At 38.6% G+C, this 27,047-nt stretch overlaps 1 protein-coding gene across 1 annotated transcript; it reads left to right on the plus strand.

Annotated features, from left to right (window-relative positions):
- Positions 1-477: 477 nt before the first annotated feature.
- On the plus strand, positions 478-18,681 carry LOC149780577 (uncharacterized). The gene is made up of 5 exons (XM_089937690.1): positions 478-4,957; positions 8,312-8,419; positions 11,267-11,448; positions 11,926-12,596; positions 17,799-18,681. Exons 1-5 carry the CDS (start codon positions 591-593, stop codon positions 18,489-18,491), a joined length of 6,021 nt encoding a protein of 2,006 aa, XP_089793816.1. The 5' UTR covers positions 478-590; the 3' UTR covers positions 18,492-18,681.
- Positions 18,682-27,047: the final 8,366 nt, after the last annotated feature.

Below are 27,047 nucleotides of genomic sequence, written 5' to 3' on the forward strand. Positions count from 1 at the left end.
TAAAAAGTATATATGCAAAGCTAAATTTTCTATGCTACTATTTATGAAAATTATACTAACAGTCTCTTGGATATAAAAGATAAGGAATAATATTTTTCCATGGGCGCCATGACAATAGGATGTAATTTAAATTTTATTTTATGGCGTCATCTAAATGGCTTGATTTATTCATGCGAGTCATCAAGGAGATTATGAATGAAGTGGAACAAAGTCTACGACGAGTATATTCATCTGAATATTTAGACCTTTTCCTATGGTAATGTGAAGAGATTCATGTGACTGGTGCTAATGATAAACTCCAGTGTATCATAAACATGTTATTAAATGGGCAATGCCTGATGTATCAAGTGGTCTCGTTGAGAAGTATCCGGTCACATGCCGTCAACTCGTCGACCTGACATATCTGACAATAACCTATTGATTTTGCCTTTAATTTTATTTATTACTAGTATTTCTTTCTACCAGGGTGCTCAAAATCTACAAGAACTCCCAATAAAGTCGAAATCCTTAAAAGGGAGTCAATTCATCACCAGCTAAGACAATCTCCAAGGCTATATGAAACATCAACTCCACCATCCAGTAAATATCAAATGGGCAGGAAGGAAGCTGCGGAGAGAAATTTTAATGCTAGGCAGGAAGAATGTGTCGATAATCTGAAGAACACACGGACACATTACTCGAATGATCTGTCACACAGTTCACAAATTGAACAAGGGGTGAAGACTCCTCGACAAAGGCATCAATCGACCGAAGATTACAGGAGGGAACTAAAGAATCTGGATGATTGCTGGAACAAAGATTTTAGTCCAGAACAAAGAAATACCCCACGTCATTTGCGACGGCGAGCAAAGGAGACGAATGAAGAGCTTTCATCCAAAAGAGATAAACTTATCGAATTGTTTGAATTGACGCCAAGCGCCAGACTGCCTCAGTTTCAAATTGAAACTCCAAAAACGTCCAGTTCCGGAACTAAGAGAGGAACCGATGTGCAAGCTGTTTCCTCAGATGAGCGGAGAACATTTAGATCTAGAACAGAATGCAGTGCAAACAAACTAAAGTCACAAAGGATTGAAATGAATACAACTCCAGTTGGTAAGCAAAGAACAAAAAGAACCATAAATTTTTATGATTCTTATGCGGAGACTAGGCCCGTATTTCAAGATCAAACCTCAGTCAATTACGAATCAAGCGAGCAAAACAATGGTAGCAGTGGTGATGACACTAACCTGAAGAAAGACAGGGATCAAATCAAAACGAAAACGTATATAACAGAAGAAGGCCATAATTCTGATGAACAGCAGACCAATTTATCAATTAAAGTGAAACGTTGCAACCGATGGAATGATGATGGTGATTATTACCAGTACAAGAGAAGAAAAAAGCTTCGAAGTGAGATCACAAAAGAGGAGCTGTGGGAGGGTTTTCCGCTAAATGTCTGTTTCAAACGTCAGCCACTGAAACCGAAGTCAATCAAGTGTACTGAAATCGGTGGCAGGGACAAAACGGAAATTAAGGTTCATATGTCTACTCAAAAAGAAGCTTCTTTCGATGAGACCAATAAATCTGGAAATGCCTCAACTAACATCAACCGTTCTGGGGCAAGTATGGCAGCTAAAGGTGATACATATCCTGACACAGAAGCAAAAATGGAACAGTTATCTCATGACACAGACATTAATCATATTGATGTACCAGTTCATGAATTTCATAAAAGTCATGTCATAATTAATGTATCCTTGAACAAAACCACAAATTTGGGTGGCGATTCGGATCTGAATGCGAGCCAGGAAGACGCATTGCTGGCAGATTCCAAATCAAACCTATCACATTCTGTAACTAGTGCAGACAGTGAAATAGACTCCGCGACGGAAATGGAACTCCTTCGAGAAGATAGTCAGATAATTTATACAGCAGCAAAAAAGACCAAAACAGATTTAACAAATTTATCCGAGAATGCCGATGCAACGCTTCCAGAGATGGAACGTTGCAACCTATCATTGGATGCCTGTGTTAAAAATGACTTACATAAACATGTAAAATCTTGTGTAAGCACTAAATACAAACTTAATGGTAATAGAGACAAAGCTGTAGTGGAGGTGGTGATAGGCGCGAATGAATCGAATCTTTCGATCAAAGAATCAACCACTGAATCAAAGGACGATTCGAATTCAAATCAAAATGATATGCCAACCACAGAGGAGGGTGTGAAGGAGAGGAGTTTTAAACGTATAGGAGGATATACCTGTTCTTGCAATAAACACAAAGAAAATACTACCCATCTTTTAAATGGATGGGAAGTTACAGATATTTTAACTAAAGTTGAACACTGTGGAGTTAACATAGGATACAAATCGGAGGAAACAATTTCACCTGATGCGAAAAATTCGAAAATATATGGAGAGTCGGTTGCAGAGGATGTAAGTGGCTTTTATAAGAAAACTACTATTACCATTGGGAGAATTGAAGAATCGTCAAGTAACACACATAAGCAATGTAATGTAACACCTACTGTTAGTGAACTAATTCAAGAATTGGAGATAGAATCTGGACTTAAAGTGCTTTCAGCAAAAAAAGATCTAATGCAAGATATTATGCAAAGAAGAACACCTTCCAAAAAGCGAAAGAGATCGGGTGCAGATATTATCACACCGAAACGCAGCGCGCGCTTGCAAGAAAAATCAATGAGAACTCCGCTTAAAGATGCTTTTTGTGTCTATACACGTATAAAAACGAATGACCAATCCAATAAAAACGAAACAGCTGTTCCTGGCGGAAACCATCCCAATTCGAAATTAGATGTTGAGGATAAAAATGTTGATGATTTGCATGTGGATGATCCTGCTGTACATTCAGAGGTTGACATCCATGTACCATCGGCCGTAAATGATGAAGTAGTTTCCATGAGAAATACTGCTACGTCCCGAAATACGCGGGAGCAGAAAATCAGAACATATTCGGTGCCAAAGGAAGTATATTTGGACCTAAGAGCTGCTGAGAGGATGCCAAAAGACAATCATGATCCGTTACATGGTGTTAACCATACTGAAGAAGAAACCTTCTTAACAGAAATTTCAAATGTACCCATAAACGATGTAAAAATAGCGTCTGAAGAAAAGAAAATAGACCCATCTATTACTGAAATGGACGAAGAAGCAATAGGATCATTTTCGAAAAATAGCGTTGTGAAGGGTATTACTCGCATTACAAAGTCTAAATTGTGTGAGGAATGCGATGAGGAGGGTTTTAGTTCGGATAATAACAAAAAAGACGGGATTGCTTCACAGTATATTATGAAAGAGGGAGAATCGAAAAGGAAGACACTGTGCAAAAAGGGACAGAAGAGAAGTACGAGTGAGGCGAAGCTAAAATTCAACGAGACCGAGAATATTGTATCAGAACCAGAAGAACTCAGTGATTCAGCCATAGAGGACAAGAACAAAAACACTTATTCAAAAGCTAAACTATGTAACGTGCCCCAGGAATCGAATAGCAAGGAAGACGGTGATACAATCAATTTAAAACATAATGTTTGGAAAGAAAGATTGGGTAGATCCTCGACGAGGACTCGAGCAAAGAACTCGTGTCAAATCGATGTGACAGGCGGATATTCTGATGAAAATCCTTCCAAGAAGACTAAAGGAAAAGTCAAAGAAGAGGCAAAATTCCTAAATAAACCTTTAAAATTCGATAAAGACTTTCAAAACCAAATTATGGAAGTAAATCAAAAAGATCTGCCCGAAAGAATTCTTCAGTATAAAATGTGTTCAACGGTGCAAGACAGCAATGCAAAAATATATAACACTAATTCAAGGAATCAACAGAGTCATGAAAAGAAAAGTGAAGAATTCAACATGAGAATTATAGATAGCTCAGAGAAAGCAAAACATAATGCAAACGCACATAACAGAGCTGCATTTGAATGTAATGGATCCATTTCCTCGCATTCAGATAATCTGTATATTGGAAACAAAGTGGCGTCGGCTACTTTGTCTGGCATGAAAGAAGTTTCATCTAATGCAATTAACAGTAACAGGAAAGAGCTTCATGACACAGAATGTTTACAGTCAGTTGTTGTAAAAGGGACCGATCACAACGACTCCCCAAGCCAAGATTACTCATTCAGAAGCAGCAAATCTAAACAGCGAGTAACCTCTCCACGTGCCATAACTTATGAATCTACAAGCACAATAAAGGCTCTAATCCCTGAGGAAGAGTCATCCTCGACAAGTAGCACTACTCCTAATATATTTAACAACGTTTGCGAGTTATTCCCAGATATCATACCAAGAACAAATTGTGTGGATACAGACAAGGACAAGAAGCATCCACCAATATCGTCACAATCGTCGCCATCTTCATCATCTAATATCAACGACCCAGATGCATCTAATGGTAAAAGATCTAATCGGTCTAAAGGACCTAAAAATCCAAAGAAGCACTGCAAGTTGAACGCTACATCCAATACACATTTTGATCCTAAAGTTGCTCTTAGTTCTCTATGCTTGACATCCGAATCGGACTACGATAGCGATGTTGGGTGTGAATATCCAATCACAGAGTCCCGAAGCGACCACAGCTATTCGGCATCTAGCTGTGACGTTTCTGCGGGAAACACTGACAGAAACCAAGCACCAGAAATAAAAAGAAGAATAAAGATGAAATATCCTTTTAAATGCAGGTCCAAAAATGCATTTATCAGAGAAAAATTGAATGTTGCATTCGGACAACAATCCAGGAAATTGAAAGAAACTGATACTAAAGCACAAGAGATTTCCTATAACAAAAACAAAATGAGTACTAGGTCATCGGAGAATACGGAACAGAATGGATCCGCCAAAGCAAAGGTACAAATAGTGAGTGGTGTTTTGGACAAAAAGAAATGTAACAGAACTCCTAATAAAACCTCAAAAGGAAGGAAGGACGACAGGTGTCAATATTCTGGCACAAAGAAATCAAGGTAGAGTATCAAAGATTCATCACACAGATTTAGTATAATGTCATTTGTATGCCGTTTTGTTGCAGGATAGGAAAATAATGTTTGAATGAATATGTAAATTCAAGTTTAAAATATGGGAAATACATTTCATTTAGATTTACGGGATCGTTTTCGTTTTTCCTGGCTGAAACTTAACAGCTTAAGCTACCACACTCTTCGTCGACATCTTTAGCAATTGTTGACCTTTGCAAATTTTGAAGTTTACCCTGGTGTACCGTAATCAACGATGTGGAAATCGCAGAAACGAAACTCTAAGGACACTAAATTAAACTGCATTACGATTCAATCGTAAAAGTCCAAATTAGGCAGTTATTCAAAATGATTGTGACACCAAAATACTCTGACTGTGATCGAACTTTACTACAATTTTTTAAATAATAAATGCCAGAAGAACAGTTCTACCCTACCCACACTCCAATCCCTACCATACCCCACACCCCGAGATAGAATTAATTCCCGAAGTTCGGCACAGCTCTTTATTGCCTTTAAATTCTGATCCTTTGGTTTGTATTTATCTGTCCATTACCTAATTCATCTAAAGGATTATTTTGATCTCAAAGCCGAGCCCGAGACTAAAACCCACTCGGGGCCTCCAGGAATAGGTGTAAAGTTATTTATTTTATGCTAAGCAGTGAATTACTTGATTTTCTAATTAAAATAATATTGATATTTCACTGTAGTGAAAAAATAACAGTATTTTTTCACTACAGGAACTACTTTTTTTTGGTCGGAACATACTTACCTCCCTTTGATTTTCTGTCAGTGAACTACTTTTTCCTCATGTACATGTCATTGTCATTATTAATATTCCCTGTCTGTTATCCTTGAAACTTGTAGTTTGTTATTCTGGAAATATCAGTTATTTTTTATCAATCTGATGTGGAACTAATTTTGTGCTCAAGTACACATAGCACAGCAGAACATGTACGGTAAACAGCTGACATTACCGTAAGAAATCTGCTAATTGACTGTGTCACAAACTTTAGGTAGCGAACTTATGTGAGCATAAAATAAAAAGAATATTTGCTTGAAACGAGTGAATAACGGATACATTTAATCTAGTGGGTGAAAAACTCTAGTATTTTCATCCACTCGATGAAATATATTCGTTATTCACTCGTTTCAAGCAAATATCCTCTATATACTAAGAGATTTTGTATGTAGCAGTGATAAGCAAGATGAATTATCATATTGTATTGTAGTTATAAAGCACCTCTTGATTTAATGTTTAATTCCTTCATAACTTCTCTGACGTCTTCTTTTACAGTGTATTTCATGTAGTTATGTCATAGTCATGTAGAATCGACCTTATTAGTAAAACTTTCTTCTTGTTTCATGCATGCTTTTGTGACAGTTGCGTCTTTTCAGATGAAGTGTGGACCTTTAAAAAATGTCAGTCGTAGTTCTTGTTTTTCTATGTCTTTTTTTACGCCAACCGTCATTCAACTTAATTGAAAATTCTTAGCGATGCGCATTTATTTTTTAATTTCATCATATCGAAAACCTCCATAAAGGACAGATCTGTAAATTCTTTAAGCTTTTTTAACGTTACAGACATTAGCGCAAACGTTGGATGATTAAAAAAAAATGTTTAGGATCGCCGTTATGTGCCTTGGCTTCTTCAACTATAGTTAAGCATAAGCAGAATCCGGATAATATACACTACTTTTTCGCGTTAGCCGTTGCATCTGCTGCCGCAGCAACAAATGTAATGATGACATCAACATTAATGGCAAAAACAGAAAGGATGGTAATAACAAAGTCGAATTCAAAGGCAGCCGCGAGAACATAAAGTGCATCATCATACAACTAGTAAAACTGGTGTTGTTACTGCTTCTACAAATGAATGTGTACCACTTTGTAACACTTTCAGCAACATGTCGAACGTGTTGGATCATATATTTTAATATCAAAGGCCTAACGTAAAAAATGTGCTGCTAATGGGCTTTTCTCTACGGACTGATGATTCGTTCCACACAAAAAAAAATCAACAACAAAAAATGGATGGTAGTGTTTCCCCATTCCCTACTAACACCACCATCATGATAAATAATATATATCATTAAGTGACATCGATTCGTGACACAAGGGAAGGAACAATTTTGCAGGGTTGATAAAATGAAATTGTTTTTAGTAGTGTGATATAAAGTCTGTAATTTGTAAGGTCCTGACTTTAGTTTTCTTCTTGTTAGATAAAAAATATCAATGGATTAAAGCATCATAGAGACTGTCTCAACTTTGCAAAAACTGGAATGTGTTTGACATTTGTTTACATGAGGGGCCAGGAAGAAGATCAAATCTCATCAAAAACAATCTTTGTATATATAAACACCCACAAGTCTAACTTAAAGAACAAATGATGTAGAGAAATGCTTCGATGGCACGATAATCAAGCAAAGGCATTGACATGTGCCTTCTAATGCATACCAAATTGTATATGTCAAGCAGAAGTATTTTTGCTAATTTGTAATAACAAGATTTTTGTCAAAAAGCCTAATTCCAAAAATTAAAACGAAAACGTATTAAAAAATGCAACGATTGCTATAATGACCATAAACTTGATTAAAGTTATAAACATATCAACAGATGAATATAAATATGTTTAACAAACCTAATGTATCTCCCTTAAATGATTTTTGCTTAATTATGCTAACAAGGATTTTATATTAAAAGTTCAATGAATTTAAATAGGTGTACATTTTCTTTTACATCTTTAATGTTTATTTTTATACAGGAATTGTTAAAATGGCCCTTGAAATATAATCAAGTCATCTGTATAAATACAAATAAGCCTAATAAATGACATGTGTCTACCTTACGTGATTTTTACTTAATAGTTCGTGCAAGATATTTGTCAGAAACGTTCATAATTTTAAAATAATCTATTAAAAGGTCTGAAAAGTAAACAAAATGTGTACCAAATAGCCTCCATTCACCATATCTGTTTCGGGTCATGGAAACCTCCCAATGTAACCAAATACTGAATTTGCTCTGGTTTAGCTCAGTTTTTTATCCATCTTTCGTAAGTATGTGTGACGGATGAACAGACGACGGACGGATGGATTCATGGCACAAAACGAGTATGTCACCCTGACTAGGTTTGAAGTTTGGGAGATACCATGAAAGATGGGTTACAACTATTCACCATTTTGACATCAATAGATACAAATAAATTAATAGTACTACTCCAGTCAGTTTAAGCAGAGGTTTTCGATGTGTTGATACAAAACTGACACTGGGTAAAGGGTGTAAAACATGAAATAGCCTTTTAATTATGTATATAACATGCTGTGTTTTTTTTAACCTGTTTAACAGTCCCTCCTCGTCAGCTAGACGGAAGAGCAATGAAAAGAAAGCGAAGGATGCGGATGATCTTCTTTATAACTCGATGCTAGAAAAGCATGCCTGTGTGCTTTGGTCGAGGTACTATTTTCTTAAAAAGAAAAACAAATAACATTTAGTTATAGCCTATGATAATACGATAGTGCAAGTAAATGACTGCGTATGTAAAATACAACAGATCATGCCATATTTTAAGTAACTATTGCATTTAACAAAGGCGTTTGATACATTACTTGCCACACTTCAAAACTGCAATATAGATTCTCCTCAAGGTCGGGCTTTCTGATAGTTTTTTTTACGAGTACTCGGGTATTCACCAATATTCGCGATCACACAACCCCCCAACCGCAACATTTCCGACCTTTGACAGAGCGCAAAAAATCCCTAGAATGCTATCTGATCATAAGCATGTTCAGACTTGTACATTCGCCCATAGCTCGAACCCTTACGTAGGATGCAAGGGACAGGTATGATTCACAAATTTAATGTTGCATACACCTGCCAAATATAAAATTTCATTAAAAAAATAAAATACATTAGTGAGGTCAAAAAGGTCTATATTTTTATAGGTATAATAAAGCCAAACATAAGAATATCATTCACTTGACCTAACAAGTCAGTGGAAATTCATGGAATAAAAAGTTGATTCACCCCACCACCAAATTTATACATGCATTTTTCATCCCCAAATGCCATTTTTGAGAACACGTGATTCTCACAGTGCAAACACAAGCCCTTTCCCTGGGCGATAATTTGAATAACGTTGTGTACCTTATAGCTTGATTCAGTTCAAAAGAGTTGTCATCCAGGCCGTTTTTGAGATATTCTACTTGCCTTGAACTAACGTGTCTACTGTTATAGGTGGCTAGCGCTGCTTCCAACCCGACAATTGGTATTTCACTGACTACATACTTTGCATTACCTACATGAGGTGAACATGCCTCGCATCAGTTTTAAGAACAATACAAGCCGGAAAGACCAAATTCACAAATATATCCACGTCGTTTATTATTAGACAGTAATAGTTCAAAAATCCCACCATATCCATACGTTTAGAAATTTGCCACGGGCCAATTTACGAAACTGTCCCTTGCCACCTGAGGTGTGTACGTTGATGGTTGAATACAAAGTAACACACATAACAATGAGAGTATGTTTGTTTCACTTATTTTGTTATTAGGCATATAGATAGAAGTCTCCTCGACTCACCAATATCTGTAGCGGATATCCCATGCAATCAGCTGGTGTATGTCTGTGCTCGAGAATAACCAAATAAGGATCTTTGCATGTATGTGATACAATATATTACACATGTGAAATTTGTCAGCAATCTTCTAAAAATCCAGTCCTAGGTCAGCTCAGTTCTAGAGTGATGTGTTCCAAGTCGTATTCGTCTCTTTCATGTAATTATCGCTGTAATTACATACAATACAAAACTACAATTCGTGCCTTTTCAAAAGAGCCTGGCGTGCCACCATTGGACCTTTCATCTTCTGACCCCAAAATAAATAGGCTTCCTCTTTAATGTCTTGGATACCAGCCCTCCTCAAACCTTAGTCAAGGTACGTGGTTTAGAAATAAAGTTATCATGCAAACGGCATTTTTGTTCTTCTTTACCCAACAATTAAGCCAACCACAGATTTTGATGAAGGTACACGTTTGAGAACTTTGACCAAACAATCCACAAACATCTTCCTTACTCACATATCCAAGGCATCCGTAATGTTTGTCCAATGTCTATGATGTAGAACTAATGATATTGCATGAAAACCATTTGTTTAAATTCTTTCAGTTACAGTGTATTTAATCTCTGACCCTTTCTTTACAAAAATCAGTGGCTGAGTAAAGGCCATCCATTAAGTTTGGTCCAAATTTGTGACATAAGCTTACAATTATTGCGTGAATTTTTTTCTTCTTCTTTTACTAAAAGTGACTTTTATCTTTGACCTCAAAATTGATAAAACTATTTCTTACCTCGGGTGCATCCAAATGACTCCACTTGGTTCAAATCTGTATTACAGTAACATTTACCTTTGACCTTTTGACCTTATAGTAGATTGGATTCTTTCTTTTGCCATGAAGGACTTATTTGTAAAGCTTGACAAACACATATGATATGGAACTGAAGTTATCGCGCGGAAAAGGAAAGTTAACTGACAGACAGAAAAGGTCCGCCAAAAGACGGACGTATAAAATCAGTTTTACAAATGAATATTTTCAGAGATGCAAATAAAAAACTCAATTAAAAGTGTGAAGTCAAAATATGATAATACAGTTTGGCATGGGAACTTCATATTTTATTCAAATCGAAGATATGACTTGTACGCACAGGTCTTTCTGTATTTTCGACTGAAGTGTTCTTGTATTTATAATTAGAAACACTGAGTTTGCATTGCTGCTATTTTGGCCTGTGACGGATATTTGAAGAAGTGCTGCACTTAGGTTTTACAGAAAATCAACGTGCAGTAAGAAGTTTCAGGTGACAAAACATGGCATCAACCCAGAAATGTACATCTAGATTGTTCTGTTAACAGGTTACATCCGTGCTTACGTGGGTTTAAGAGATAACACTATCTATAAAGAGATGGTTCTTTTGTGCAAATATAAACCTCTGGAAAAAAATGCATAGTTTTCCATGTTTTCTACGATTTTGTTTTCTTTGACGTGCCAACTCTGGCCACATACGCAAGACACGTTTTGATTAGTAGAGCCTGGGCTCAAAACTCAACAATTTTCATCTTCACAGGTTCACAAATCACAATTTAGAATCCATTTACTAATGAACGTTCTACATATGGGATTTTTGTTGCTCTGTGTGTGTATGTGTGTGTTGTGTGCGTGCGTGCGTGCGTGTGTGTGTGTTTAGATAGATTTTTTCTTACGGGGCCCAGACCAATCGAAATTTTACATTTCTTTTCTTCTTTTCAGTGAACACCGTCGCCATTATCAATTAACTCGACCGGATGCAACTCCTTCTGAGGTCGATCAATTACTCCGCAAGGACTGGGAGACGCTATCCTTAAGGGAAAAGCTCCGCTACCTGGAGAGAGCCAGATATGCCCTCCACGACGAAAATAAGCCCACAAAATACAAAAGAAAGAAAACACATGGTAGAATTTTAAAGCAGTAATTTAAAAAAATCGGCGATTTTTTTTACAATATTGATAAATGTTTGGGAGCAAAATATATTTCGAATCGTTCAGTATCAAAAGGGATTACGCTTGTATAGTTGCGTGAAATTACATCACAAAATAAATAAAACAAATCGATTTTAATACATAATTTTATTGTAATTATTACACAATATATTTACTGATTATGAATTGTAAACATGAAAAATCTGCTCAAATTTGAGAATTTTGTGTGATCTGTTATGGAAGGTTCAAAACATTTCTACTAAGATACAATCAGCAACAGTTCGTTTCATCCAACCGTTTGATTTTACACGAGTGGGTTTAATCAGTCATAATACAATGATTTCTGATTCATTAGAAGTTAATTACCTATATGGTAAATCCTGATCAAAATGTAAGATATACGTGTACATTTTTCTGTTGCTTAAATATACATATTGTTTATATTGCTAGATCACCCAAAAGAGGTCAAAGCTGAAAAGGATTATCCGAAACCCAACACCCGCATGATGGACAAATTTTTAGGCATGTCACCTGGTGTTCAACTAACTGAAATAAAGAAATGGCTCCACTTTTACCACGAGGTTTCTCCAGATGAGTACGCATCGGTGATGACAAGATTCAAACAGGCTTTAAAAGACAAAAAATCCAAATTTAAATCCTACGAAGAGAGTGCGAACAAGTCTTCCGATTCGTATGACAGTAATGTTGACGGACAGGCGAAGTACAGAAGACTCCTGTTCGAAAAGATGCTGGAATCGAGAGAAAAAATTATAAATCTCTTTACAGAGAAAAAGGCGATCCAGAAGAAATTTTTATTGGACAACTTCAACAGTACCGTCAAAAAGCTCATCGCGGGAGAAGAGGTAGGATTTGTGAGAGGAATAAAATCAGAGCGTCTGACGGAAGTTCTAAATGATCTAAGGAGTTTGGAATCAGCGAGAAAAATTGGCGTGTCAGGGGAGCCCATCGGAACAAAAAGTTTTGAAAACCTGACTAATCAATTACATTTCTCTCACTATAGGGACAACAGCATAGGCGCTTCTCTATGTCAGGATGCATATGACGTTTTCGAGAATCATACTTCGGAAGACGTGGACCTAATCAACCAGTTTTTATTGGAGGTACGAAAACTGTCTCCAATTCTCTGCAGAAATTAATCGCAAAGAATATATATATATATATATATATATATATATATATATATATATATATATATATATATATATATATATATATATATATATATATATATAGATATAGATAGATAGATATGTGTGTGTGTGTGTGTGTGTACTCTATATTTTTCTGTGCACAGGGAAATTTTGTGACATAAGAAAAGTCTTCGAAAGCTGTTCTCTACACTTTTTCCGCCATTATGTTTGTTAGAATAAAAAGGCACAGGCAGAATCTATAGTACATTGTAACTGGTGTCATACAAATGTTGACATTTGGTTATCGTCATTTTAAAGTATCTAACAACAGCATCTAGAACATTGGCACCCAACACTTTGTCCATGAATGGATAATTAGCTGATGTACTTATTACACTGTTATACATAGGTCATCAACACAATCACACTGAACAGATTATGTTTTATTTTCATCTTCACAATGCTAATGTTATTAGTATTAGTTTTTATTCATCAATGTCTAAGCAGTCGGGGGTTCTAATAAAGAAGATTTTCGCTAGAGTCACGCATTTAATGATGATGAAATTACGTTGCTGGTAGTATTTAGTGGTGGTTGTGGTACCACATACTGCCTGTCTGTTTTACGTGTTACTGTAGGCATGCCGTATGATTCCAACTCTGCATGCGGTACAAATTAGTAACTTCCTGTTCCGAATAAAATCTGACGTCAAGTCGGCATTTTATACTATCACGCATTCTTACTTCAGCATAGTTTAAGCGATATTTCTTCAAGACAACTTCTGCAAATACCATTAAAAATAATGCATATATGGGGATTCAGCAGAAAGCTGTCTCCAGTATTATAAAGAAGTTGAGTAAGGTTAAGCTGAATGCTGACAACTTTTACATCCAGCTATTGATCAAAATAATACAAGATAAAGATTGATCAGTATTAACTATGGTTTTGTCACAATGGACGTTAGTGTAACATGATCCCCTCCATCGGAATTTTCATAGGATTCTTTGGATGTTTGCCTTAGATGAGATGTTTTACAATATTGAATTAACTGCTAACATCCATATTTTTTAATCATACCAACTTTGTAACAGAAACAAATTAAAGTTCACCGAGCTTATAATAAATCCAAAGTATAATTAATGTAACGGAGGTACCCAGCCCAGTTTATAATCATTTTATATTAAATCGTGTTTATAAGACTGAAAAACAACATATTTCACTCAGATAGGATATCTGGTCTCAGAGATAAGGACGCTAAAACTTGACAAGAATACTACGCACTTTTTTTTCTTCCACGACCCCGAGCTAAAATTTAAAATAACAGTACGCACTGTTTATTTTTTCTTCCATGGCCCCCGTTTCACAGACGTATGTGATATTATGATTTGTTGTTAGAACAGAGTAAAAAAATCATCGAAAATAATTTATTTCAGTTTCAAGCAAAAACGTTCTTATATTGAAAAAAACAAACTACTAAGTTAAAAATCAGAACGGAGTGAAGCGACGAAATGTTGCTTTCATTTTATTTATTTTATATGTACAATTGGTTTTATACGTTTGTCAAGAAGCCAGTCCTCCATATATGTCTCAACGTAAATACAGGATTTTAGAAAATTATTTGCATCAGCATTATGTAAGCAAAATTAATTCAACCACTCGGAATCATATGTAAACAGCGTTGAAATTATTCTAAATATCTGTCACCAGTACCCATAAACCAATAATCTAGATCACAGGTTGGTTTATTGCCAAGGGCAAGTTCATTCCTGGTCTACTTTTGATATCTGGTATTTTGTACTGATAAAACGACTACAGTAATATTTATTTGTGTATTAATAGTTGTAATTTTTCAACAACTGTCGCAGTTAGTCGTCTAAAATGTTCACGAATATTGCCAAAGTTAGTCGTCTAAATCTTTTCACAGCTACTATAGAAACAAGTCAACAGATAGTTTTCACAAATACTACCTTTTGTGACTATGTTCAGGGGTATGCTTCACGAACCTGGAAAGCAATTGTGGTTACGCCATGCTGAAATCTAGAGTGGTGGTGTCAGGGTGATTGAAAAAGCCGCGCTGCGCCAGCAAGATGTCAAAGCCCGTCGTGGTCACAGCATATTTTAAAAGAAACGATTCTCCATGCGAACCCATATTTCTCAGTAATGCTCTTTTCGGGAACAGAGCTACATTGCAACACAAAAGTGCATTCCGACAAAGTCAGTTAGTAACGTGAAAATTATATTCTGTCAACCCTGCATCCTTTGGACGAAAGACACGGTGATCCACCATGCAAGTACCACCAGCATCTGAGTGAGCTCGACTTCAAAGGGATCGACTTCCCACTTATCCTGAGCAATCTTAACAAATTCAAGAGCCACAACAAGGGTATTGTGGCCAGCGTTTTGGGTAAGAAAATGATCACTATCACCTGCGCCTTAGCAAGAAAGCGAGGCAGCACAACTCGTACCTGTTACTAATAACTAATATAAGAAGTATGAACGTGTCAGGCCATGTCAACCATCCAGGTGAAATCAGCACGCAGTCTCTTTGCGGAGTTTCAGAACCCGGCAACACATATTATGCACAAAGAAGCGAAAGACCTGCGCGACGACCGGGTGAGAGACCATTGCCATATTACATGTACCGCGGTGCTACTTACAACGCGTACAAACTGACGCTGCAGATCTGCTCTGAGAAAACAAAGGAACCAGAGGTGATCCATAAGCAACGCGGCTACAACAAGCATCTTATGGGGGGGGGAGGCTATCAAGACGGTCTCAACATCCAAAATAAGCGTCATTCTTAACAACACAAAAAAGTGCACGCACTCCACGCTTGGACAAGAGCTGGCGACAAGGCGCCATAGACTCCGCTCGGCCCGAGTCATTATTCAGCAGATTGGGCAACCTTAGAGGTCCTCGTTTGTAGATCCGTGACAGTGACCGATGGAAACCGGTCCAATTGAAAGCATTCAGGTCGTGCGTCAAGTTCACTTCGACCTTGTGCCGCTCGCTATCTTAGTTTCGCAAGTACACCAGTTCGTGTCGGTCGGATGCGTCATCTACACGGTTGATTTAAATCTCGTCGAGATTGGGTGGCCGAAGGCGTCTAGCTGGATATCGTTCCTTGTGCCCTGACATCAATAGTTGTGGTGTAACAGGTACTTCTTACTGGGGTCCTTGCTCCAGAGCAAATCTGGGAGCTTCCTGAAGCTGATGGTGATGTTGTTACTGTGCTTGAGTGAATGTTTTTTCACATTCCCCCATCGTATACATTTTAATCTTGCAGGTTGCGTAGAACCCTTTGTAGCTTATATTTGCCATGGGGGAGGAGCACCGCGCTGCCGTACAATGTTTCTGTATCCCGTTTATGTAAACGATGTCGCAGGTAGTACGTGGGCGTATTTTGAAGGGTTTTTGGGGGTGTCAAACGGCGTGGACGTCATCGCCATCTCGGCTGCGAAACAATCTAAAACGCCAAGGGACCACTGGAACCGGTCAAAACTTCATCCGCGCAGAAAGTTAAACTGCTGAAAGACGAAAATGACGATGATGCTGAACCTATTGGCGAACTGAGTAAAAATGGACTACCTGTACGTAGTCGACAAGAAATGCTACGACGTGATGTGGCAATTCAGCAATGTTTCTTTCTGCGAGTATTTGGGCAGATCCTCGCCTTGCTCTCTTGATGTCCCCTTGACGTCTGTCCTTCTTCTTGGCTTCCATAGCGAGCCCTACTTCGTGCAGATCACCTGCGATGCCGTGCTACTATGTGGACTCTAGCAACATCAACCGGGACAGCCCCGTCTACGTACTTTACTATTTCACCCCTTCACGTCGGGTACTGCTAGAAGCGACAGGGTTTAGGTGAAAATAGCCCCAACGGGTCAAATAAAATGGCTCTTCGTTCGGCCAGTAACACAGACCAATGATTGATCCCTCCCGTCCCGCGAGGTTAAATGTTAACGGTAGGGGCAGGTAGGCAGTAATAACTAAGGTCTTTATTATCGTGCTCCTCTGTACCAATGATAATGCATCGGTCTCGTATTCGAGCCAGATGTCGTCGCCGCTCATAATATTACCGTGATCTAATCATCTATCACAAACCATATGTGCCTCTAACTGGCTGGCTAGTGACAACTATCAAAACATTTCGCAACTAGCTTCGGCAGTAGTTGCTAAACGTTTTCTTCTGCTGTCAGCATCGTAAGTCGGTCCAAGGTTTCGGCGATCTCAGTGACAAAAGGTAGTAGTCGTGAAACTTTTGTTACGATTAGCTTCTATAATAGTAGTGAAACTCTATTGATGACCAGCTTTGATAGTAGTCGTAACCAGTTTTTCTCGACTGATATTAATAGCAAAAGTGAAAACTTTTTGACAATTATAAAATGGTAAAACTTTTTACGCGACTTTGAGATGTGCTTGCATGATCTATGATTGTGGGCCAAAGTCGACTTTCCCATCGACTGCCGCTGCTGATAATCTCATATGGGCTAATATAGCATGGCAGGGACGCAAAACTGATATTTTTATTTCTCCGTTTCTGGCCGTTGTTGGTCGCATATTATTTAATAAACTTATAGAGAGATGAATCAAACAGAATCCTAGGAGTTAAATATCTCGCACGTTTCTCAAACATTCTCAAGATAAATGCATGACATTGGCAATGTATATTGCGAAATGCAGTTATTACAGTCAAATTTATATAAATAAAGTCAAACATGTATTTAACAACCAATTAAGGAAACATAAGCAAATGATCAGTATATACGAGTCAATTTGCATCGATATACAAATCAATAAGAACTTAAGAATTTTGACTTCACTCACTGGCGATATTTCCATCTAAATGACTGCTACATAACAATAATAGATTCCAGGTCATATCTTTGAGTTCTGTATGAACAAATGTTTTTTTTTCTTCAAACCGAAATTCATATATTAGACAATATTCTTTCATAAAATCAGTTGCCTCATTTTTGTCACACACTAGTGACAAAGCATTGTCAATATAACACATCTAATTCTATCTACATCATCAAAATATACGATGAAACATTATGACTGTAATAATTTGAATTATGTCCTATTTTTCTTGATTAACCTTGACAATAGACTCGAACCTCCAATAACTACAATAATAATGCTTAAAGAGTGTCCATTTTTCATCGCTTCAGACTGATTCATCTGAAGTCCCCATTGTAGACCCTGACACCATCGAGGCTCTTCTTGGAGTTGAGGACCACTGCAGCTCTGATTCTCCCAGATGCATTTTCTTCCAAAATGTTCCCTATCCATATCCAGACGACATGGGCCACTTTCGGTCATTCCAAGGCACGAGACCCCTTTACAGTAACGCGGATTCCACTTCAAAAACCTGCTGCCCTTCTTCTATCCTGACAGACTGGATAGTGTCGGACTATATGACTGCAATGGAAAATCAGGATGGCCGCCTGAGACCAAATGAGCGCAACGTAGACTGGACTGTATTGACAAGAGATTCCCCTTGGCAGGTAGCACTCAATCATAAAAATGGGCTGGTTTCCCAGTCATCTGGAGGGTACACTAGATACCCAGTTTACCTGACCATTCCTTCGACTACCGTACAGGATTTCACAAGACAACCTTCGCCAAGAATGCAAGATCAAAACATTCCTCAATGCTACATTGCGGAAAATAAAAATTCGAACGCCTCCGTTTCTGATAGCGATCGTCAAAGATTAGTATGCGGTAAACAAAAAGACAGGGAATTGCAAGTGGCATGGTGTGATGACACAAGATGGATGCATGGTTCTAAAGGTATACAAGTTGAAAACTCGGTTTACAAAAGACCTATAATCAAAATCGACTGTAGTCAAATGCATCATTGATTCAGATTATTGTACTCTGTCTCAGATACTACCAAATAAGAGAAATATAACTAAACTCCTACCAGTGGAAAGCATTTCAATCCACTTACGAGACATGATACAGCTGACGTTGTAAGTGAGCAACGGATCCGAACATAACTTACTGATTATTAGCAGCAAATGTGCCTGGAGTGACTTACTTAAAATTACTATGATCGTGTTTAGTTAACATTAAAACTACAACTTACTTTAATAAAATTATTCACAACTAAATTTTGACTTTTGATGTTACTACAAGATTATAATGTTTGTTAACTATTTGTATTGATTTTGCCACAACCAAAGCGCGTCCTTTTGTATCAAACCCACTGCACCGCTATAGAAATTAAATTGCTATATACCAGACACATTAATCTTTCCCTATGTAGACACAAAAAGGTCCAATATTTATGTTTCAACTGAATGTGCCCAAACATGAGCGCACACTCTCATATGTAATCCATTTGATAGGATCCCAATAGCTTCCAGTAATTATTTTGGTCTTCGCATTTTACGGATAATCACACACACACACACACACACACACAGAGTAAAGTACTATGAAACTTCGTTTCTCCAACACCCTTTAATACCAAAGCATCAGTTACTACCGACACTTTATTTGTAAAATACTCAATCTGATTAAAATCAGATATCCATTGCCCTATTGCAAAAACCTTGCAATAAACTGGATACAATGTATGACAGCTTGTTAAATGCATAAATACGCATTTATTCAAGATACAGAATGGAAATTAAATAAACAGATAAATTAAATAATTAGCAATCGTCTGGATTCAATGGAGTTTGACTTTGGATATGATATTCGGGTAGTTTTTATTGTACGATAGATTTTGTACTTGTTGGTAGTCAGTCAGGTACAGTGTAAAACAAAACCTTCCTGTAACTGTGTGACTGGCGTTCTAATCAGTTTATTTGAAGCATGTGGATAAAAGGAGTGGGAGACTGAAGAAATTATTTTCTTTTCATTCTTGCAACTGGCAATCTTGTGCAGAAGACCATTTTATTGGAATTCTTGCTGATTAATAATAACTGGAATTACTAGGACAGCAATAAAGGGGGGGGGGCAGCTTATCCATCGATACTTTCTAATACAAACAACAGTTGCGTCTCATGAACGTATCTTGTACGATTGCTATCATAAGCGCCGAGTGGAATATTCGGGAGGAATATTATAGTCGCCATATTTACTCACTGAAATTCGCAAAACCAGGCGCTTTAGACTTGCAAGGCGTGATATTTTAATAGAAATATATTCATTCAATAGTAACTCTTGCTTATTATCTTCCCTTGCCGCCTATAGTGGCGCTAGTTCCAAGCTTTCTGTTGGTGAATGGACATACTCGTTCACTTCGCCTCCCGAAACCTAGTGGAATTTTGTGCTACTTTCATTCCATTCATTGTGGGAATTACGTTATTGTATAACGTAATACATCTTATAGTATAGGCAGGGGCGGATTAAGGCTCACTGGTGCCCTAAGCACTGACAAATCTTGGTGCCCCCCTCCTTTCCACGCTGACCCAGTCCATTTTAGTTGTTGACCTGTTTGACCAGATATACAATGCAGGTTGCAGCAGTACAAAAATGTATTCATATGATAACACAATATACTGTACAAACTAAGCCAAGCTTAGGCTGCATAAAGTTCTACAAAAATGCAATACAACATCTATTTTAATATTTCACAAGTTAAATGTATCAAAGTTCCAATTATCATGACCTTAAAGGCATTTTTCTACATTTCATTTTCGCAAAATCACTGATAACATCCTCGAAATTAATGCTTCTCAGAATGTCTGCTTCAAGTGTTAATATACACAGTGAGTCGAGTCTTTCTTGAAGCATAACTGATCTATTTGGTTTTTTTACACGTTTCAGTTGTGAGAAAGACCTCTCTGTTGTGCAGTTGGTGACCATTAATGTTAAAAATATTCTTAAGGCAATTTCAACGTTTGGAAAGGCACTCTCTAGTTTGTCTTCTGTAAATGTGTTGTAAAGTTCCATGTGAGTGAAAGATGTTTTCTTGGTTGTTTTAAACTTATGAAGAACATATGAATGGAACTGCTGAAGCTCTGTAGAAAAAGTGTTGTTCATGTCATCTGGATAAGCATCAATGAGTGTCTGACAAGTCTTTGAGTACCTTTCACTTTCTGATAATTGGGAATTAGCACCTTGCTGGGTGGCATTAGGAATATCTGTCAGACAAGAGAATCTGTCTGCTATTTCAGTGTACACCTTTCGTCTCCTCCTCATTTCCGTTTCTAACTTCAACAATTACATAAAAAGTGGAGATACGGAATTTGTCTCTGGCACTGAGAATGACCTCTGGTGCATTTCCATCGTTGGGTATTCTCTGTCTTATACGCTTACGTGTTTGAGTTGCTTTGTATTCTACACCAGGGAGCATGTCCTTTGCAAGTGATTCAAATCTCTCAAACTCGTCTCTTGATGTGTGCAACTGGTCTGCCAATGATGAATACAAATCTGCACATGTTTGCAAGATCACATTTTCACTTTGAAGAAGTTGACTTGTCCTATGAAACTTTTCTAAAGTTTCATTCCAAAAATTCAGCATGAAGACAAATTCCAGTTCTTGCATCTTGTTTGCAGTATTCTTTGCCTCCCTTCTAGTGTCACCTTTTTGCAACTGGTCATCTGAAAAATCTTCCAAAGCTTCTAGAATCTTGAAGAAAGAGTTGATAATCGCTGCAGTTGCCACAGCATGTGCTTTCCATCTGGTGTCTGAAAGTGATTTCAACACTTTTTCATTTCCAATGCAATCTTTGAGAATTCTCCACCGAGCAGTTGAGGCTGAAAAGAATGTGTAGAGCAGTTGTACAGTGGAAAAGAAATCTACTGCAACTTGACAGCAATCCACAGCACTTCATCCAACTAAATTTAGTGAATGAGCTGCACAGGGTACATAAATGGCAAACTAATTTGCATCCAAAAGTTTTTGCTGCATGCCATTGTAACGTCCAGACATGTTGGCAGCATTGTCGTATGACTGCCCTCTGCATTTAGCAAAATCCAATTTACAATCATCACATAAGTACTTCAACACCTGCTGTGCCATAGCTTCACCAGTGTGGTTTTGTAATTCCAAAAATGTGATAAATCGTTCAACTGGCTGTCCATCTTGCAAGTATCTGAGCACTATGCTCAGTTGGTCAACATGCGAAGATCAGGCGTTGAGTCCACAGACAGACTGAAGTACCCAGAAACATTAATTTCGTCAATGATGACGGAGTGCACTTTCTTTGCCATTAACTCAATAAGTTCCTCACATATCGTTTTGGACAGGTACGAAGGGTTGCCTTTTCCAGTATTGCCATACCGTGATATGTGAACAGCCAAGAATGTGGCAAACTGACTTATTAATTCTAGTAGCCCTAAATAATTCCCATTATTGAGAGACCCAAACTTTTCCACTTTTTCTCAGAATGCCAATCCTCGTTCATCCAGTGTGCAAATGACTGCTACAACACGCGGAAGCACATTCTCCCAGTAATTGTACTCCTCTTCAATTTGTTTTTCCAGTGGTTGTGTCAAGCCTAAGCCTTGTTTCCGAGTTAAATATGTCAACATGGCATCTCGGTGAGTTGTACTTTTTTCATGGTTGTCAATTACAGCAGTGTTTCGCCAATCACTGAATCTTTCATTTCTAGCAAAATGCATTGACCCTTTGGGCGCAAATAGTTTACAAACAAAACAGTAAACTGATCCTTTTGAAGGAGAGTACAACAGCCATTCTCTCTTGTAGTGTTCACCATTGGCTTTTATTCCAAAAAAGATTTTCTATGAACAGTATCTCTTTGGCTTCCCAATGATGAAATTGCGACACGATTTGTGAAATAGTCCATTGTGGTGCTGACATTCCCTGGGTCCACAAGCAACCCAATAAGTCACATCATCACCATAAAATTCATCCCACAACCCTGGGTCCTTAGCTTTGTTTATTTCATCCTTGGTCAGTTCTCTAAACTTCTTGGACAGTTCAAAAGCATTTACACATCTTGTCGTAGAACTAGGTCCAGGTTGTGGCACTTCATCATGTGCAACGTCATCATGAAAATCTGGCCTTGCACCAACACTTACTGTTTCTGATGAAGGAGATAGATTTGATTCACTTGCTGTCTCTGAAGACTGACACTGGTTTTGATCTTGATCATCTTTCTCTGCAGTTTGTAAGAAGAAATCTGTCAGCCTTCCTGTCTTGGCTACGACAGACAGATTGTTTTGCTCATTCTCTTTTGCACGTTTTCTTTTTTGCGCACCACTCAACTGAACACGCTTCACGACAACTGAATTTGGCTCCACAAAAAGTCTCAAAAAAGATCGACAGATAAGAGACAACTATTTATACTAATTAAATAAAGGATCAATGAAGCTGTATGACATCTTACCAGTGCAGTGGTCTTAGATTTCCAAGGATATCGCACACATCACGTCTGAGGCACATAGGTAAGTCGAGAATATTCCACAACAGGAAACATGTGACAGTGTTAATGATCTTACTGACCGACAGAGGTCAGAGTTCACTGCGCCAGCAGTGCTCCTTGTGGTACACCTGGGAAGATAACCCTAGGGTACACCATGATCAAGAAACAGAACATTATGATCAATTTGCACTAGTTTTATCAATTTTTTTTTATAAATCTTCATTCGTTTTTTTTCTTTTCACCCTTTTCTCAACTTTGTGGTGCCCCCTTTGACCCTGGTGCCCTAAGCACGTGCTTAGTCTGCTTAATGGTTAATACGCCCCTGAGTATAGGTGGTATACATTATTTTTTGAATCTCGATCATACTTATGTGATTTATTTATACACGGCTACATTTTAATATAAAACGTGTTGGGATTTCGTGTTCGCGTACGTTGTCCAATACCCATACTAATTTTACTTTCTTACATTCCTTTCTCGTTCATAACTAAAAATGACTATATCTACAAAGTGTAATTCAAAGCCAGCGCCGATTCAAATGATTCGTGCCTCACGTGTACATCGTCAACTACTAACACTTGCGCTATTTGGTCAGAGACTACATTGTCGACAGTTCAAAGGAAAAGTCCAAAAAACAGGGTGCGACGTTGAAAATCAAAGGCTGAGAGTACCGATGTCTTGAGCATTCACCATAATATGGAATCTGTGGCCATTGGCCTCCCACCCCACCCCTTCCACGGCAAAGATACGCTGAACATTACCTACTGCTACTCTTACTTCTGGGAAACTGGAGGAAGCTGTGCTTTATCTTTATCTTCCATCATCTACGCCGTCGCTGTAGTTACAAGTGTGTCGTTTAGTACAGCAGGCGACTGTTGAGGTGATTAGTGCTGGCCAATTTTTTCTCCGTCCTTACGTTTTCTTCTGTCTTTGACGAGAATGTTGACACTATAGTGGAGTTTCCACCCAGTTCTATGTAACCCAGTGGGTGTTAGTCCCCTTGTATGTCCGAGCATGGATGTAGCGCCGGGAAGTATGGGCACATGGGGAATTAAAAGTATCCTGATTGAGCCGTGCCATCTACTCACACCTCAGTCTAATCGACCGTAACGTCAAGCCATCGGTCCATATCGTTCAGTGACCGCATGGCTTCGGTTGTATATTTTCCTATGCCTCGTCAAGCTGAGTCATGGACCGTTAGCTTTGCCGGACATTTTATCGATAGATCTGTCCGTTCGTTTATCATTACCATTTCGCCGGCAGTGCCGCAGTCTACACTACTTTTTGTACAACCAATTCCAGTACCGACCGATTTTGATTTTGACAGGCCGTCCATACCGATCCAACAACTACGTCCTACGTATACGGTTAGCAATTTATTCACGAATTACTCTCTTAGTTTGTACCGTGACAACCTTAGAAATGAGGGCCACGCTTCTTCTATGCCCCCTGTTGATCATTATCCGAATGTAGATCTTGATCCCGACCAGGACGACCAACACTTAATATTGGGATAAACCTGCTTATATTTCACATTCAGATCCCACCATGGAGAGGACCAAGTATAGCTTTCAAGCGCCTATACAGGAAATTTAACGGGTGTTGTCGAACTCAGAATGTCCGCAACTACCTTCTATATCGGTATACAGGATCAAGGCCTCGGTTGATAGGGACGATAAGGAAGTCAGCCCATCCTTTCATCTTCTCGCATAGTCGGGAAAAATCAAAGAAATCGTCAAGATTAGTGATCCCGATGATTTCAAATAAATTTTCTGAGAACCCAATACTAGCGTCCTTCGCATCTTGCTGCTATGAGTCAATCCGACGCCTTCTTCACAGACCTCCCAGCGTTAGCAAGAACAAAGCCGCGATCGATGACTTAGCCTACTTACTGTAACATGGATAAAAGCATTATGTTCGCTACTTCGAAGCTCATCCGCAACATAATGATATGCTACCGCTCAAACTCGCTGAAGCCTCATCACGTCTTGACCCTGCGAACCGTCATGTCGGATCGCTTCTACCGTTTGGTGGAAAGACAGATACAATGCTGAGGCAGGCGGCTTAGGAACTGGCGCCCCCCCCCCCCCCACCGGCCATTTCTCGCTAAGCCCAGGAACTGTCCCTCCATCATCTTTGATTCGTCCTCAAAGCCGCTTTGACCGGAAACGAGGGGATGCAAGATCGTTTGCTTCTAAACCCCAAAATCCTGTGACGATACCAACCCTATACACGGCGACAATCTACTGATCCGTCTCGGAGGCAGTCGTCTCGTAGCGGTAGGAAACGAAGTCCAAACGAATTTACAATCCGTTTTGACCAGACTGATGCATATTCCCACTTTACTATCCATCTGTCCTTACGAAAATTCCTGCGGGTCGCGTACCGAGGAACTTGTTCTCCATGTTGCATCCTCCCTTTCGGCTTAAACACAAGTCCTTGAGCTTTAACAAAACTACTCAACTTCGTTATTTTCCCGTTCCATACGACATCTACTTCCATGGCAGTGTATTTGGACGACAGCCTCCAGAAACGTATGGTAAGTTATATTCTATTCAGAGGAAAGAACCATCTCATTTCCCTTTTACATCATCTAGGAACTGAGAATCCTTCACAACAGTCTGTCCATCTGGGTATGGAATTTCTTACCTACCTCAACAGGGTACATCTTACCCACCCTCGGTGGTCCGGATCATGATCAAGCAAAGTCCATTTCCTATCTATCTATAATCTATAAATACGCTGACGCAGTCACACTTGACTATTAAGCAACGGGTGGTGCGTGGTCAAAGATAAAGTAAAGACGAAAGTGATAGGACAGTCAGAAGAGTAATGATAGGAAAGGCAGAAATAAGTGAAAGAATGTACGTTTTCGTCCCATCATACTCAGACCAATCAGGCTAACACAGCGGCGATGTGATATGGAACCTCAACCGGCATAGACCTGAGAATCACGAGGTCTTACTTGTATGTTCATTAGAATGTGATATGGAAAGCTCCTGCTTGTGAGATATTAAGTCAGAAGCTTCTGCAACTATTGATGATAATTTGTTCCAAGTCCCTATTGTACATGGGGAAGAAGCTGAACAATTCGTCGATGCTGACTTTAATTGGAACTTTTTCCTGTGGTTTTCCCTAATTTGGCTTTATGCCAGGGTCAGGTATTTGTCCGATGGTATGTCCACTAGGTTGTTCGCAATCTTGCACAATATGGTCAGCTGGGCCTTCGTTCACCTGGATTCGAGTGATTCCCACTGGAGATGGTTCAACATTGTACTGATGCTGATAATGTTAAGGTATTTATTTGTGGTGTATCTAGAAGCTCTCCTATAAACCATCTCTATATTATTTATTAGATCTTTATTATGTGGGTTCCACACAGTCAAGCAATACTCAAGACCTGGTCTAACCAGAGTGAAATATGCAGCACTTTTTACTTCTTCATTGTTGATTTGGAGGTTACGGCGCAGGAAATCAAGGTTACTATTCCCTTTTCTTCACTATCTTGCCTATGTGCCTTTTCCAAGAAAGGACTCTGGACAATTCAACCCCAAGATATTTTGTTGCCTGCTCATTGGCCAACTTGTGCCCCTTAAGAGTATATTCGGACAAGATTGGTGATTTCTTCCTGTAAAAAAATTTCTGAGTGGAACGACATATCCAAAAATCCTTCCCAGAGGGCCAGTTGGTTCAGGTCTTCTCGAAGGATCTCACAGTCCTTGGAGACATCTATTTTCCGGTAGACTGTACAGTCATCTGCAAAAAGTCTCATGTTGGATTTGACACTCGCAGGAAGATCATTGATGAACACCAGGAAGAGGATGGCACCCAAAACACTCCTTAAAGTACCCCACCAACAACTGGTGCTGGATCTATGCTGCTACATTTCCAACAAAGGTATAACTGGGGTTATTATTCCTGCAGCTCCTCGGATTATTCAGTGCAACAGTGGATCTTATCACACTAGGTCGCCTCTATGTGTCCTTTGCTGATGGCCTTGCTCTCTTAATGGTGCCTCTTTTCAATGCCACTTAACAAAAGGATCAGCGTAACCAGCAAGATTGTATTATACCT

Source organism: Sinohyriopsis cumingii, chromosome 16, assembly GCF_028554795.1.
Source record: "Sinohyriopsis cumingii isolate HCF-2022 chromosome 16, ASM2855479v2, whole genome shotgun sequence".
NCBI classification, from domain to species: Eukaryota; Metazoa; Mollusca; class Bivalvia; order Unionida; family Unionidae; genus Sinohyriopsis; species Sinohyriopsis cumingii.

Excerpts from the sequence above, each read along its gene's own strand:
- LOC149780577 (XM_089937690.1), top strand. The coding sequence starts at position 591 with ATGGGCAGGAAGGAAGCTGCGGAGAGAAATTTTAATGCTAGGCAGGAA. Across the intron at positions 4,958-8,311 it reads TCTGGCACAAAGAAATCAAG|TCCCTCCTCGTCAGCTAGAC; the intron begins GTAGAGTATCAA and ends CCTGTTTAACAG. Across the intron at positions 12,597-17,798 it reads TCAACCAGTTTTTATTGGAG|ACTGATTCATCTGAAGTCCC; the intron begins GTACGAAAACTG and ends TCATCGCTTCAG.